This window comes from Gambusia affinis, linkage group LG23, assembly GCF_019740435.1.
Source record: "Gambusia affinis linkage group LG23, SWU_Gaff_1.0, whole genome shotgun sequence".
NCBI lineage: Eukaryota > Metazoa > Chordata > Actinopteri > Cyprinodontiformes > Poeciliidae > Gambusia > Gambusia affinis.
In genome coordinates, this window is record NC_057890.1 from 10752477 (window position 1) to 10769284 (window position 16808).

General features: G+C 37.4%; 1 protein-coding gene across 13 annotated transcripts in view; it reads left to right on the plus strand.

Annotated features, from left to right (window-relative positions):
- Positions 1-16808, plus strand: part of cacna1c (calcium channel, voltage-dependent, L type, alpha 1C subunit) — a 207329-nt gene that overhangs the window by 148183 nt on the left and 42338 nt on the right. For all 13 annotated transcript variants that reach the window (XM_044108842.1, XM_044108849.1, XM_044108847.1 and 10 more), the window contains exons 11-23: positions 3980-4070; positions 6565-6591; positions 9200-9360; positions 9489-9562; positions 11227-11378; positions 11482-11683; positions 11807-11927; positions 12156-12270; positions 13159-13276; positions 13362-13431; positions 13682-13814; positions 13921-14050; positions 16324-16383. In XM_044108842.1, the coding sequence (XP_043964777.1) occupies positions 3980-4070; positions 6565-6591; positions 9200-9360; positions 9489-9562; positions 11227-11378; positions 11482-11683; positions 11807-11927; positions 12156-12270; positions 13159-13276; positions 13362-13431; positions 13682-13814; positions 13921-14050; positions 16324-16383 (1454 nt within the window). The remainder of the gene's footprint in view (positions 1-3979; positions 4071-6564; positions 6592-9199; positions 9361-9488; positions 9563-11226; positions 11379-11481; positions 11684-11806; positions 11928-12155; positions 12271-13158; positions 13277-13361; positions 13432-13681; positions 13815-13920; positions 14051-16323; positions 16384-16808) is intronic.

Below are 16808 nucleotides of genomic sequence, written 5' to 3' on the forward strand. Positions count from 1 at the left end.
TTCGTAAGGCGTGTGCGTTTGTCTGCATGGACCGACATTATTTAAAGATTTTACAAATCCTAGAACTGCAAGCGGACTGCAACCCCGAGCACTTTTTCTACGCCTACGATCTTCCTTTGTTTTAATTTCTACCTTTCTGTAAAGACTCTCCTGCCACTTAAGCAAGAATATCTTTTGCCCCCTTTAGAGCTTCAACCCCTTAGTGTGTAGTAAAAACCTCTCAACACTGTAAATTTGTTTGTTCTCAATGTCTTGCTTGTGCCTTTTGCACACCTACATCCAAATGATTGCTGCTCATTTAATGATTATTTCAAACTTAAACATTATAATATTCTAACCTTCTTGTTTTATGAAATTTTACCCAAAATTTAGACTCCTGTTGCTTCTCTATATTTGCTTTTGAGATGCTTTTGGTGCACATAAAATTTTGCTTTTTCTTACTAAAAGATGAATTGCAATGTAAATGGAGACAAAGAGAAGAAACAACTTTACAGTTTTGACATAAGCAATTTTATCTGAAAGGAAATAATTTGCTTGACTGTCTGAAAACATAAGAGGTGAATGTTATCATACGAGGCTAATGCAAAGCATAAATAGTATATGCAAAGTCATCTTTGCTGAAATGATTACATAATCCTCTTCTTGTTGTTTCAGATTCCTTTCTTTAAAAGCACTTGCATTATTCCAGCCTCTCATAAACTAAAATATGAAATTTTATTAAAAAAAGAAGTTCTCCAACTTCTACTCTTAAGTTTTACATACCGTGCCTTGCAAAAATAATCTATAATCCCTTAAATTTTCCATATATTGTCACATTTCAGTTAGAAAGGTCAATACATTTCGTTGGGATTTTAAGTGACAGACCAACACAAAGTGGAGGAAGGACGATGAAGCATAAAATTTCATAAATTTTCACACGTTTACGAATCTGAAATGTTTGGCATGCTTATGTAGTCAAACCACCTTTAGTCACAATTACAGCATTAAGGTTATTTGGCAAAGCGTGACAGAGGTTGAGATAATATTTTGTAGCCCAAGTCTGCGTTTACATTCTCAGCTTCATCCCTGAATTGTTTGGTGTGTTCATTGATCTTCATGATGCAGCTTGTTTACCATTGTTTTCTAGATGACTATTTACAAATGTCTTAATTTATTAAGTGACTTCTACAAGCTGATTGAACTGGATTATACTGGTATCAGAGTGAAGGGAAATGAAAACAAATACTTGCCAAAAACTTACTTTAAAGAGGGAATGATTGTTGTTATCCAGGAATAAAATCTTTTAATAGTCAAAAAAAAAAAAAAAAACATTTCAAAGATTTGACCAGCAGGTGGTTATACATTGAACATTGAACTATGTCAAAAATAATATTTAAAAAAAAGCCTACAACAATCTTATGCTTAAAATTCAAGAGATTTTCTTCTGCCAATTGTATATTGTGTTTTCTTTCATATAGTTTCCCCTTTCCTCTCAGTTATTAACACATTCAACTAACATTTCAAATTTCATGGGCACAGAGATAGGAGAAAGCAATATACCCCGAAAAATTCAAGACAGTAACTCAGCTGCTGTGGCTTCTATCTTCCAAAGTGATAATGGACATTTGTGAAGTGGCTCTCTTGGCCATGATCTCTAAGATTGTTTTTAGAGATATCCAATTCACACAAATGCATAAAAAAGCATTTTTTTTTTGTCTCCATAAACTAAACTAAGTCATAAATAATCCGCGTTAGCAGGGTGGGGCTTGAGAATGATTTGACTGCATTCTACTGAAGCTAAGACACAATCTTTTCGTAATTACTCCACACAACCACACTTAAAATAGCAAAACAATCAGCTTAGGTCCCCGTTTAGTGAGAAATATTTGTGACTTTTTTTTACTTTGCTTAAAAAGACCAAACTTCACTGACAGAATGTTTACCGTAGTTATAATTTCCCAGAGTCTCCAAAATCAAATAAATAATCAAATTCCAAGTCTGTGTACGTACATGATAACTTGAAAATTTTTGCATTCTTAACAGGCTAAAGCAGAATCTAATCCCATTTACACACAAAAAAACATGCCCCCTGTTTCCATCATGTCCTTTTCTGTCTCTTCAGTCACTTTTTACCCTGCTGTCCTCTGTCTTCATTTTCCTCGTTTCTTGTCTCTTTATACCAGGTCTTTGGGGTTTACTCTAACAATAGGTATTAAACTAGTTCATAACTCCATTGAGGGGAAGGCACCGGGCTGCTTTTGAATAGTATTTGAAAGGCTTTGTAGCCTCAGGAGAAACTTGCTGCTCACAAGTGCATTTAACCAAGAGGCGTAGCTACAGGAGGGACATGTCAAAGTGTGGAAATTTACATCATATTAACAGCAAAGGCTTTAACGCTCACAGAGACAAGATTTTACAAAAGTGAACCTCTTTGCCACCGATTTGTGTGTCAATGCACAATTACGTCTCAATATGATTGAAACAACAGGTTTATAAGACAGTCTGTGTTACAAAATGGTTTGTAGATTAATGGGTTTCCCAACAAATTAGTAGTTGAAACCTTCACCGTCGTTGAAACTTGTGCATCAAATTCTCGCTTTTAAATCTATTGAAGTTATCCGTAGCACATTAATTCCATGCAAGAAAAAGAAGGTTCAAATAAACTTTTAAAAAAAGCATAAATTTAGAGTAACACACTTGTCGGTGACGAGTGCAGGCAAACTGGCGACTGGAACTCCATGTGCAGTGTCTGATTCTGAGACCTACAGGTGTAACAATAATTTTTGAAGTGACAATAAAGGAATGCAGCTCATTCCCCCAAGCAAGCCTGAACTGACAGATGCAATAAAAAGCGATGGATCATTTCAAATCAGTCTCTCAACCAGCCGTCGCCACATTCTTCCTTTTCTTTCTCGCTCAATCTCCTGTCATCTAAACCGTCTTTAGTGCTTACATTATCGTCTCCCCGTCCCACTTCACTGTTATCGGTTGTCCATTCATTTTGTACTTTTTTTTGTAAAAAAAATTTATTTTTCCATTATTACCCATGAATACGTTTCATTTTTCAAAGTCTTTCCCCATCGTCTCAATATTAACTCATCCCTCTATCTTGCATATCATCATTCGCAAACTGTTTTATTTAAAAATATGCTGTTTGAACTATGCTCTCTTATTACCAAAAGACATTTTAATTTAGACTCAAAGGTGAGGATGAACAGAGATATTCTAGGTATCATAGCTCTTTCCTCAGACTACAAAGAAACTACAACATCTCTCTTTTATGTTTAAGACATGAATGCAGGGCAGCCCTGAAAAATAATTAGCTTAATAAAACACTTGTATCTTGGGCCATTGTTTACTGATCGGTCCAGCTGGACAACTCTAATAGTACAAAGTCCAGACTTAAATCTGTTTGAGAGTCTGTCATAAGACTTGAAAATTTATGCTCACAAAGGCTCTCGGTCCAATCTGACCGAGCTTCAACTATTTAGCAAAAAACTAAAGTAGCCAAAAAATTTCCATCTCTAGATATGGGAAACTGGTAGAGATGCACCATTTAAAACTTACAGCTGTAATTGTAGCAAAAGGTGGTTCTACAAAGTACTGACCCAAAAGGAATGCATCCATGACTTCTGAAGGCGCCAAATTTTATGTAGGAGAATCCGAGTAATGGGGAATGAATTAATGCATTCCACAGTCTATTATTATCTTAAAAACTATGTGTCCTTTTTCTTCCTCTTCACCATTATTCACTATTATTTGGTCTATTGTGGAAATTCTCTATAAAATACAGAAAAGTTGGTTTAAAAAGGCAAAAAAAAAAATAATTTAATCGTTTTGGAAGCCACTGCAAACGTGCACTTGAAACATACATTTTATTTCCAGGTAAACATTAAACCCCCTGCACACTTATGCTGCTATAGATCTTTTTTTGTGTTTCTTTCTGACTCATCCTCATATTGTTCTTTTTTTTTCTTTTGTCTTTACCCATTTTTCTCAGTGAGCATGCCAGCCAGTGAAAACGAATCAGTCAACACAGATAACGCTCCCGGGGTAGACGTGGAGGGGGAGACCTGCTGCACCAGACTGGCGTGAGTACCTCCCCCTCTTACACAAACAAACACACACCCACACACCTCTTCTTCAGCTCTCTCAATCCCCACCATCATTCCCATGGAGGACTCCTCGCCTTGCCAGGATCTTTGTCTTTTCCACCAGCTCTGCTGTGTTAGACATGGTGCAAGTGGCTTGGTTTGCCTCTGTCCTTCATTGATCTAACTGAGCCAGCCTTAGCCTTATAACTCATTGTGTCATGCAGGCATTCATGCACCAAAGGCTCTTGGGGTAAAAGACCAGAAAGTCGTCAATACACTCCACATAGATAAAACTTTAATTAGGGTGAAGGTGATTTATCTGAAGAGACAAATAACCGCACATTCTGTTCCCACAGGGGCCGTTTTTTTTCTTTTTCAAAGTCTATGAACATGACCTTTGACATTTCTATAATAACACTGGCAAAACTTAAAAACTAGACATATTTTTACGGGAGTTTTCTTACGTGAGTATGACTATGGGACATAATTTCTCTCTGTGTTTCTGATCTGTCTCTGCCCTACCTGAGTTTGGCCGTTGAAACGCTTTCTTCCTCCCCTGTGGGAGTTCACAAACGGCTGACTCACTCACTCCTGCTATCCCCGGATGCTTTTCTTGTGATTTTACATTATTCAAAACAAATGAGATGCTTTCATTCTTTGACGCAGGGCCTCACAGGAGCCATGACCTCCAGCGAGCCTCTACTTTAGCATGCAAAAGCAAATCCAAAACTGCTCATTAATGGAACAGGTTACTTGCAATTCCAGAGTAAAACTATATGAGGACAAAAAAAAATTACTGACTGAAGTAATTCAGTCAGAACGTTCACTGTTTGTCTGTTATTCTGTACTTGTTGTGTTGTTTGGGTTTATTTGTATACTGTCAAAATGAATTAACCTGAACATAAAAACTAAAATATGAAGAGAATATAAAAATATAATATGATTTCAGCTCATCCGTAGAAGTAAAATTTATTTAGAAAACAAACCCATTCACCTGTCCATCCATTTCTCTGTTTATCCAGCTCTTCGTCCTTCATCAGTTTTTCTATTGACCTAGTCATTCATCCATCCCTCTGCTTCTTCATGCATCCATCCAGAAATCATTTAATCCATTTATCCATCTGCCTATTGACCAATATTATCTAAAAAGAACGAAAACACAAAACGGGTCATTTTATATTTCAAACTCAATAGTCGTCATAATAAGTCATCAACTTGGTTTTATTAGTTCGATCGCAAGAATGTTATGACAAATTTATGAATTTTCAGCTTGCACAAATAGTTGTTTTTTTAATGGCTGCTTCAGGAGTCCTAACCACTCAGAGCCACTCAACTTAGGAGGAAAGAGCCAAGAGCTAGATCATATCAGGCTGCAACAACTTATGTTTTACATTAATCACAAAAGCATGTGCTACCTTGATTTTTTTTGTTTTGAAGATTTCTTTTTCTTTTTATTTATTTGTAACACTTGGAAAAAAATATAGACCTTCTGTTGACTGAAACTTTAAATTAAGGAGTTTTCATCCAGGATATAGAGAGTTTCCTGGAGGCTCCCCCCCCCCACACACTTTTTTGTTTTTTAAAAATGGGAATTTCAGTGTTTGTCAGTTCTTCTTCACATCGCCAGCAGACAGGCCCTTGGGGTACGAGCTACTTCAGCACCTGCTGATCTCTTCACCGAGACAGACACATGAAGGGAAGTATGCACTGTCAGGTCCCATATCCAGCCAGTCAGTCATTCTGTTCGTTCTTTCAGGCCGTCAATAAGACGCTTCATTGTTTCCGTCAGCTGTTCAGTCAGCCAGTGAGTCAGCTGCTCCATCAGTTCATCTGATTGTCAACCAAACCAGAGCGCAAATACAAACATCTCACAAAGAAATAGATTTCAGATTGATTTGGCAGTTATCAATTTAATTTTGTGAACTATGGTACTTGCAAGGGACATTGTTTTTTTTCCTTCTCTCTTCTGTCAAAATGTCCTCCATAATATCTTGTCCTCAGTTCTCCTAGTTGTACCTTTTTCCTGTTACAGTGGTGAACAATCAACAGACTTTCCTTCCATTAATGAATTGTGGTTTTTTTAAACCAGGATTGACTGGAGGAAAATCAAACTAAGACTGTTTTCTTTTGACTGGATGCCACTGTGTTTGTATGCTGTAGAGTGATTTGCTCACAATAAAAACAGCATTCATTTTGCTGGGCTATGGTCAAGATCTAATATGGCTACTTAAAACTGGTGAATTGGACCATTTGGCAAATATTTTCTACGATCATTTGCAACATCTTTTGTTGTTTTGCCTAAAATTCTTCCCTGTAAAATATGCAAAACAAATGCAGGTTGATCAAGAAACATATATGCTGCAAATCTTTTTACAAAAACAGGGGAAGCTATATTCCCCTTTATCCTTTTCAAATCACCTCTGTGTCTTGTGTTTTTTGTCTGTCTGTGTGCTGTGTTTTTGTATAATCCATTTTGTTTTCTGTGTTCCAGAATTAGGATCTCCAAATCCAAGTTCAGGTTAGTACATGTTTAACGTAGTTTCTAATGAAATCATACTTATTTATTGGCTGTGAATGTGTGTTAGTGTCTTTGGGCTTGCGTACTACTTTAGAGATGAACAAAATGAAAGGAAAACAGGAAAATGTAAAACTAACACGATCAAACTAATAGAAACTCTCTCTGAGCTCACTAATAATAATAACATGATCAGTAATAAATTAAAACAGGCATTTCATTTACAGAATATTTTATACTAATTCCATGATATTAACTCTGAAGTTGATATCAAGTATTTACTCTTCATAAAAATAATTGTATTTTTCTCAGTGCCTGACATTAAATCAGACCAAAAGTTTGCTGTTTTAAATCAGCTGGATTTATCAGAAGCTGACAAAGGCCTAAAATAGTAATAAACTATACTATTACAATTTTTACTGTTACCATTTCTATTTAGCAAATAGAAATAATGTTAACAATCTTAACTGATATAAAAAAGTAAAAGTTTAGTCTGATTTAACTTTAGACTGCGAGGAAAATAAGGTACATCATTTTACAAGATAAAAAGCTAAGTTACCATATCTGGAATCCCTCTTTTCAATTCAGAGCTTAAAATACCTTGATGTAGCACTATTCAAAGGTGAGAGATTTCCATAATTTTAATTTCTTAAGTTGTGTTAGATACATCGAGATATCCAACACAAAGATTTTAAATTGATGCTCTCTATTAGTGAAGAAGATATCCATAATGCTAAATGTTTTAGGTCAGTTACACTGAGTCAGGGTGTGTTTATGCTTGTGTTGTGTTATGAGTTGTGTCTTGTGTGGGTCATAACTGAAAGCAAACAGAAAGAGATGAAATCCTGGCAAGCCGTGTATATACATTTTGTTGATCATAAATACCTCTACATTCTTACTTGTATGAAAAACAGAAAGTCAGCAACCAATCACAGATCTGACACTTTTATGAATACAGTAATTGATACATTGTGGTACTGCATTCGTCCCAGTGATACGAAGATGGTTCGTCATGGTTATTTATGCTGTTAAAAATGTTGTTTTCCCATGTAGCCTAAATGTCAAACTAAATGTTATGAATACTTAATCATTTGCACAGTTCTAATGCTTATAGCTAACATGACAATAAAATGATTACGTGCTTCTCACAATATTATAGCCTTGACTAAAACTGACCATGATTTTCAAGTGTTTAGACAAATTTAAAACAAGGATGCAGAACACAAAAGAAACACTTTTTTAAAGCATGGCTCCATCCTGCCTTGTATAAACAGTCACAGACTGCTGGTTGTGCTTTAATGGTTTGGGAGATATTTTCTTGGGTCACTTGGTACAAATGAGAATTGTGTAAATGCCACAGCCTTTTTGACCACAGAGTTAGTCGAGATGGATACTTCCAGCAAAATAACGCACAAATCTGAAATAATCTGAAACTGGTTTCTTGAGCATTACACTGCGTTGGAAGCTATTGGAGCTTTCCAGTGACCTCCATGGTAAGGTTCAATCCAATAGAAGACCTCAGGGATGAAATTGCAATACGCTATTAAGACAATAAGGACCAAAATGGACATTTCCAACACCATTATGAATCCAGACAGGACCTATAGCACAAAGAATTAGAGCATTTTCGAACAGAGAGTGGGGTCCAAACTGCCACAAGGAAGATGTGCCTAATAACCTTTGTGTAGAACAAAGCAGGATTTAGTGTTTTCATAAAACAGTGTTTTCCTTTTGAGGGGATTTTTGATGTTTAAGCATCTATACAAGTAGGTGTCATTTCAGAGATTATTTATAAGGAGACGCATATTAAAGCAATGCAGTTTAGACACACAAAGTTTCATTTATACTTTACTACTGTCGCTATGAGAACAAGTAAATCCCCATATGTTGCCTTCACGTGTTTTCATGTCACTTACTCAGAACTGGACAATTATGAAATTACTGTTGAAAATTGTTCCTACATGGGAGGAGATGTAACCTTTGTGCGACCCATTGTGCGGAGTGTAGAGTAGACTGTTTGCGAGGCGTGAAGCTGGCAATTATGAAAAACAATGACAGAATTTTTCCACGGTGGACGGCAAAAGAAAGTGAAGAGGAATTAGTCCACACGACAACCCAGGAACAATTAACTGCATTTACTTTTCTTTAGTCAAAAATACAGTTCTCATTTATAGATAAAATACACTTCATTTTAATGTCTGTCTTTTCCCTCTTTTCTTTAAATGGTTTCTCCATCTCCGCTACAAAGCTCTTCAAGTTTGCTGCTAGTATGAAACACCTTTGATGACTAACGCTGTTCCACATCTCTGCTTTAAGAGAACAGATAGCCACAGGATATGGAGCCGATGTCAACTCCATTCTGTGCACTGACCAATTAACTTTTTCTTCTTCTTCCTCTTCTTCCACCACTGACTGCCTTTCTCTCTTTATTCACTGTGGGTTGTTCCTTATTTCTTCATTGGCACCACATTTCCCTCTGTCTGGTTCCATGCTTTTTCATCTCTCTCTCATTTTTTTTTCTTCACCCGACCTCTGACCTATACCATCCAACATGTTTCCTCTGTTTCTACCCTCTCCAATCTTTCCTCACCTCTCAATCTGCCTTTCTCAGTCGCTACTCTAGGAGGTGGAACAGGTTGTGTAGGCGAAAGTGTCGAGCAGCAGTCAAGTCCCAGGTTTTCTATTGGCTGGTCATCTTCCTGGTTTTTCTCAACACCCTGACCATCGCCTCTGAACATCACAAGCAGCCTCAGTGGCTAACAGATGTGCAAGGTACATCGCGCACAATGTATACATCACAAGTTAAAAAACAAATTATAGGAATTAAAATATTTAGTGCAAAATTATTCTTTTCATTTTTCTAGCTTCTTTTCATCTTCTAATTTTGTTCCTGTCTGCAGATATAGCAAATAAAGTGTTACTAGCACTCTTCACTGGTGAGATGCTCCTAAAGATGTACAGCCTTGGTCTACAGGTAAGTGGTGCCAAAGCTTTATAACCACTAACTTTATCTTAATGCATTTCATCAAAATTTTATGGAATTAGAGCATCACAAAGGGGGTGCATAATTGTGCACCATGCCATTTTTATGCTATTAGGTGTGAAGTGAAAATAAAGTGATAAATGCCTTTCAAAACAAATTAAACTTGAAATGTCTGTCATGCATTTGAATTTAGCAACCAGAAGACAAAAAACTAGGCTAGATAAAGAAGTCTGTCGCTTGTTCCCTTCTGTTAGGGAATTATGGTAGATATGGTAGTGGGTATGCATAGCGTACACTGCATCTCTGTATTGTAGTGGGTTTACATAGGCCTGTCGTGGTAAGCAATAAATCAATTAATAGCGTGATAAGTTAAAAAAAAGCTCAATAATTTCAAGTCGCATGCTTGTTTGTTTTCATCATGTATCTCTCTAGCAAAGAGACTGGAGGATGAGAATTTTCAGCTGCCTCCTTCCTTTCTAGTTTCCTTAGAGTAAAGGGCTCAACAGTTTTCAACTTTCGTTTTGTCTTGTCACTAGACTGCAGGTGCACGTCTACTAGTACAACCTCAAAATTTCACATGCATGAATTTCACCAGTTGCTTGCCGGTAAGAGGCCAAGTGATTGTCGCTCATCACGCAAATTCCTTATGTAACGAATAAAGAGGGAGCGACATCGCGTCCCGTGGGTCGAGCCCATAAGGTGGAGTGAACCACCACAGAGCTTAGCATGAAAGCCTGGAGAGGAGGAGAAAGAAAAGGAAATGATGGTTTAAAAGCCAAACGTGACAGTTGCACTCTGGGAGCAATCTGTGGTAAACCACTTAACCTTTGGAGCAAATATGTTGTAAAACAGTACCAACTAAACATGACAATACAACAAACGTATCTACACCTAAAACATGCAATGCAGGTTTTCCAGCTTGGAAAAAATAAAAAAATAAAATTTCAGTCAACAGCTGGCTTTGTCTTACTGACGGTCCACAATTACTAGTGTTTAATCGACAAACATAATACAAAAAGGCCAGTACAAAATAGCTTGCTTAATCGCATTGATCTCATTGAGAAGCCAGCACTTCAAAAAATGCTGCAAATATTTGACACCCAGTATGCAGAAGTAAGTCTGTTTTGTTTTTCCAACAAAAGTTCGGACAATATATTCTGTTTTCAGTGTCTGAACCTAATGATTTTGATCGGCAAGTTTGTTTACAGAGACTTCATAATCTATTTTATTTGTTTTTGGTTTGTGTTTACTTTTCATATTTAAAATGCCAGTGCTGGATGTTCTTTAAAAAAAATTTTATTGATCTTTGAGAGTATGTCTTTGATCGGTAAAGCCATTTATACTATTAGTAAATAGTGATCTCAAAATCACAAAATTATCATTTGTTGCAATAATTTCTGGGACAATTAATTGCCAAGCAAAATTTGTTAGCGTGACGTTTCTAGGTATTTAAATCCACTGCTCAGTTCATAGTCAATTTTACCCAATAATAACCAACAACTTTACCCTGACGTGCTCCAAGTTGCAGATCTCTGGTCTACCACGTTTAATCCTAATAAACTACATTGATGTTTGTTGTAGTAATGTGACAAAAAGTAAAAATGTTTTGTTTATGACCCAAGTCTAACCATCTTCCCTTTTTTTGCACCCCACAGGCGTACTTCGTGTCGCTCTTCAACAGGTTCGACAGCTTCGTCGTGTGTGGAGGAATACTAGAGACCATTCTAGTTGAAACAAAGATCATGTCTCCTCTTGGCATCTCAGTGTTGCGTTGCGTACGCCTGTTGAGAATATTTAAAATAACAAGGTCATTACAACTTTTACGGCACCGACTATAGAAGTTCAGCCCAACATTTTCCAGGCAAACACCGATGTATACATCATCTGGGTCTGTGCTTTCATTTCTGTAGATACTGGAACTCTCTCTCCAACCTCGTGGCCTCCCTACTCAACTCCGTTCGTTCCATTGCCTCCCTGCTGCTCCTGCTCTTCCTCTTCATTATCATCTTCTCCCTGCTGGGCATGCAGCTCTTTGGGGGGAAATTCAACTTTGACGACACCAGACGGAGCACCTTTGACAACTTTCCCCAGTCTCTGCTCACTGTGTTCCAGGTAACAATACTCCTTTTTTTTTCAAGGTCATATCAGTATCCATTTTGTCTCGTCAAGGTATGATTGTGCTCTAGCTGGTTTATGCGTTCTTCATGTGAAACCACTCTATTATTTGTTCCACAGATTCTAACAGGAGAAGACTGGAACTCTGTTATGTATGACGGCATCATGGCGTACGGAGGCCCGTCTTTTCCTGGCATGCTGGTCTGCATCTACTTTATCATCCTCTTCATCTGCGGAAACTGTATCCCTTTCAGTCTGCAGACTATCAGAGTCATGCTATCGTGTATACGCACAATGGAATTGAAATGAATGGAGAAGCTGCTTTCGGCCCAGAATACATTTGTGCAAAAGAAATGTGTATATTATGGCATTTTTACAAGATTTGTACTGGAATGATTTGTGACCGGTCTCGCCTGCTGCGCCATCTCATCTCTTAGGTATTTATTTCTTACATTACCCCTCTGAACAGACATCCTGCTGAATGTCTTCTTGGCCATCGCTGTTGACAATCTAGCAGATGCTGAGAGTCTGACATCGGCTCAGAAAGAAGAGGAGGAGGCGAAGGAGAGGAAAAAACTGGCCAGGTAAGATGGAGAAAACCGAGAAACCAAGAGATGCAGCGACTGAAGCAGAAAGAGCAAGAAATGAGAAATGTTTAATGATTTGCGAACCCCAAAAGAGATGGTAGCGAGACAAAGCCTGAGAAATGTGGCAACTCTTGGCAAGGCATGAACTGCTGGATGCTGGAACTCAGTGCTACAAGAGCTAGCACACACAGACGCATCAGAACAAGAAGCTGCAACAGTTTTATCTCTTGTTTAGCCACTCCTGATACAGACTTAGTTAGTACTGGGCTTGACAGCCCAAAAAGAGGGCGTTCCTGAGTGTGTCATTTCCTTTAACCTTAGCTTTGCACGCGTGTGCTCTATATGTCTGCATGTGTGTATTTGAGAATGCAAATACAGAATTATTTATTCTCAACATGCCATACAGTTTAAGCTCTCTGTATTTGGTTGGGGGCAGTTTGCAGAAATTACTGCATCAGTGCAGCGTGAATGACAATGATCAGGTCTTCGGTGGTAGTAAGGAAATCCAAGTTACTTTAGCCCCAACCACATGCAGTAATTTTTTGACAACCCAGACCAAGTACTGATTATATATATACTATACAGTATGTGGAGTTAATTTCTACTACGAGATTTATGTATTGAAAGTCCTTTGGTACTGAAATGTCTGAGAACTGGAATTTTGGGTTTTCATTGTGACCCATAAGAAATATTATAAAAATGCCACTTAAAGTGGAAAACAATTTCTCACCCTACTATCATTTCTGCACAAGTTCCTTTTGTCACCTTAAATGTGCACCACTATCCTATGATCACTTCTTTGTTACACAGTGAACAAATACAAATCTATGATTTAACAGGGAGTAAATAACATTCGAAGAACGTAAGATATTCTTTCTTTATCAGGCTTGCCAGTCCAGAGAAGCGTCAGGATAACGAGAAGCCACCGATAGAGGAAAAGAAGTGCGAGAAGATTGAGCTGAAGTCCATCACTTCTGATGGAGAAACCAACACTGCAACCAAGGTACTTACTGGCATTAAAAAGAAAAGACTGAAGCTACAAATTTTAGTAAGCAAAATTAGCTGATGAATATATCTGTATTTCATAGATCAACATGGATGACTGCTGTGGAGATGAAAATGAAGAGAAGAACCCATATCCTGTGAATGATTACATAGGTAAAGTGCACAGTATGAAAAATATGCCGGATATTTAGCAGCTACACAACTCGTTCTATTTCTCGAACAATAGCGCAAACCAAGCTGTCAAACAATTGTGCTTTTTCTGACATTTTGGTGGGAAATAAAAAAGAAGCCTTCTTTCCTAACAGGAATAAAATTGCCATTTCTCTCAGCTGTTTCACCTTAGTTTATGTTCATCTATTCTTCTGTTTTCTTTTCTTCCTCTCTTGCCCAACCCTCTCATTAGGAGATGAGGATGAGGAGGAGCCAGAGATGCCAGTGGGCCCGAGGCCGCGGCCGCTCTCTGACATTCAGCTGAAAGAGAAGGCCGTTCCCATGCCCGAGGCCCGCGCCTTCTTCGTCTTCAGCCACACCAACAAGTAATTTGATGCTGTTGTTCTGCCTTTCATTTGTTTTCTTCTCCTCTTTCTCTTCCTGTTCTCGTTCGTCTGCTTCAGTTTGTTTTCCCTCCGTCTTCCCCAACAGATTCAGGGTTCTGTGCCACAAGATTGTCAACCACAACATCTTCACCAATCTCATCCTATTCTTCATCCTGCTCAGCAGCATCAGTCTGGCGGCAGAGGATCCGGTCAAGAACGACTCTTTCAGAAATCAGGTGGCAGATTGAGTTATAAATTTGACTTCCAGATACTTTGCGTCTTTACTACTTTATCATCTTATTCCCTGTTCTGTGCCAATGAATTTTCCGTTGCATAACTGCCTATTTCTTATGTTAGTTAGATATTCCGATGAATACGTGTTGAATATTTATAAATTTGTCTCCATCTTAATGTACTTTTCCCTCACGTTTTTTTCTTTTTTAATTACATCCTATGTCTGTTCATTATGGTTTTGATCCTCATTTGGGCCATTTGACTCTTGAAATGTAAAGGATTACCACTTCCTGCTGGGATATTATAAGCAATCAGCCATGCTGATTATGCCTCTGGAAATCAGCATGTCTCCTCCTCTGCTCCCCTCGGCCAGAACCAGAACTCGTCGAAGGGACAGTACAGATCCCTTCGAGGATGTGAATTCCTTTGGATCCCTCAGAATGAGCTGGAGATCATCACTAGGGAGAACGTTATCTTTCTAGACCGGTTCCCCCTGACACCTGATCTTAGACCAGTGAAGAGTGAAAGGACAAACAAAAATGGGAATTCTTATTGCTCTAATATTTATTTTATTGCTGTATGTATATGTTTTAGCATGTGTAATAAGGTGTAGTGAGATTCTGCCACCTTGGAAAAAGAACTGTCATATTTATCCTTAAAGGTCTAAAGATGATATAAAGTATATTTCCTTCCTGATTCCAGTTGAACTTGTCATAAGTTCAATTCAGAAGAAGTTGAACTTACAATTTATGAATAAAATAAACCGGGATTCTCTTTTAGAACTGGTGCAGGTACTCTATATATTTTTTATTTTTTTAAATATTTCGTAGACTCTTTTTCTCTGCCATGTTCTTTGGTTTAATCTGCCGTTGTTGTGATTTGGACCTTAGGCCCTCCACTCACAAGAGGCCAGATAAGACGCATATCAAGCAAGGCACAGACTGATGTCTTGGTAGCCATCATTAGCAACCCACACACATATTATTAATTAACAGGATTATAGCTGACAGCAAACTATAGACAAACTAAGCTGTTTGCGTCTGCCCTGTTACACTTAATGAGATTGCTTCCAGTATTGTAACTATTATTAATTTCCAAAAAAAACTCTTCTTTTTTCACTTTAACCCTTGCTTTTTTTTTCTACCCAAGCAAGAACTACAACTGTAATCTTTGTTTTGTACACATACAAATTGCTTATTTTTCTTTAGTTAACCTTCAGTTAACCAAAACTTTGTGCTGAGGTGTATTAAAACAATGTCTTTTGGCCTTAACTGTTGTATTATCATGAGAAAGGAGCAGAGACAGTTTGTCCTTATGATGCAGCTGCATTTATTAATCAAGACTCTCTGTGTGTTGTTTATACACCTTATTATTTATTTAGTGTTTATGGTGGTAAGTGTGCTGTGGTATAACGGAAAGGCCGAGCGCCATGAGTGTTTTATCTGCTCATGTACATTGTTTCCTCTCTCAGTCAGAAACACGTGTCCCCTGGGGCCAACGAGGATCTGCTTTATAGTAGTTCCCTGGCATTGGCACACATTACAGTTAAACAGGGCAAGCACTCAGCAGTATTCAGAGATCTAGAGAGTTACATGCATTTTAATCTGCTTGAATTTTTTCTGCAAATGCATTATAATACTAGTTTATGTGGAGTCAGCCACAGTGCTCTTTTGGATTATAGTTACCCATTTTAGTTGATGATTTACATTTATTCTAAATTAATCAATAATTAATCAGTAAAAGGAAAAAGAAGAGGCCTATTTTTCTTAGCAAGGCTTCAAAATTAGAAAAGACAAGTGAACATACCATTTCAATAAGGGAAACGTGTTGATCTTCATAAACATGAAATACCAACTAGAAAATTGCTATTCATCTAAATTCACAAAAACCATAACATATATCCACTATAGGCATCGAGTGTTCATCCAACTGTCCAAATATATTATTTCTGAGCAAAGTGTGAATGCCTTAAAATATGTAAATATGTTCTTAAAATATAATATTAAGATTGAATGCAAGCAATCCATTGTGGGTGCAGTATAGCAAATATTGATGTTCCAATGATGATTGTGATTCAATATTTTATGCAGCTCTAGTATCAGAAGGATAACATTTAAATAAAATAAAAAATCCTCACTGTTAGAGAAAAAAAAAAGTTACACTTTCATTACAGAAAAAGATTAAAAGACTATAAAATATTTCTGTTTACTCCTGGAGATTTATTGGTTATAAAGACGAGACACAAAACAAACAACCCTTCCTGTTGTGCTTTCAGATCTTGGGCTATGCAGATCACGTCTTCACTGGACTCTTCACCATTGAGATCATTCTTAAGGTAGGGTTTACTGGTGATAACATACATTTTGGAGCATGCCAAATACTTTTGACATATTTTTCTTTTTTTGTCACACTCTTTTCAGATTACACAAGTTTAAATATTTCATACAGAAATACAAACCAACTATAGTTATCTTATACCAAGGAAGGTTCCCCCGAGCTCCTTGTTTTTTCCATTTATTTAATTCTAAAGACTTAGAGAGGACTTTATAACCCCACTCTGATAAATGTATCCAACATTGATTCTCATCTGCTCTCTGGATTAGAGCATGATGTCTTGCTTTTGAGATTCTGAGAAAGTAATTGTTTGATTCTATAGCTCTGTACTGTTAGCAATCAAGTCTAGATGAGGCTGAGTTCATGCAAAATGTATCTTTTTCACATAAAAGGACACGTCGGAAAGCATTGTCTGTTTAATTGCAG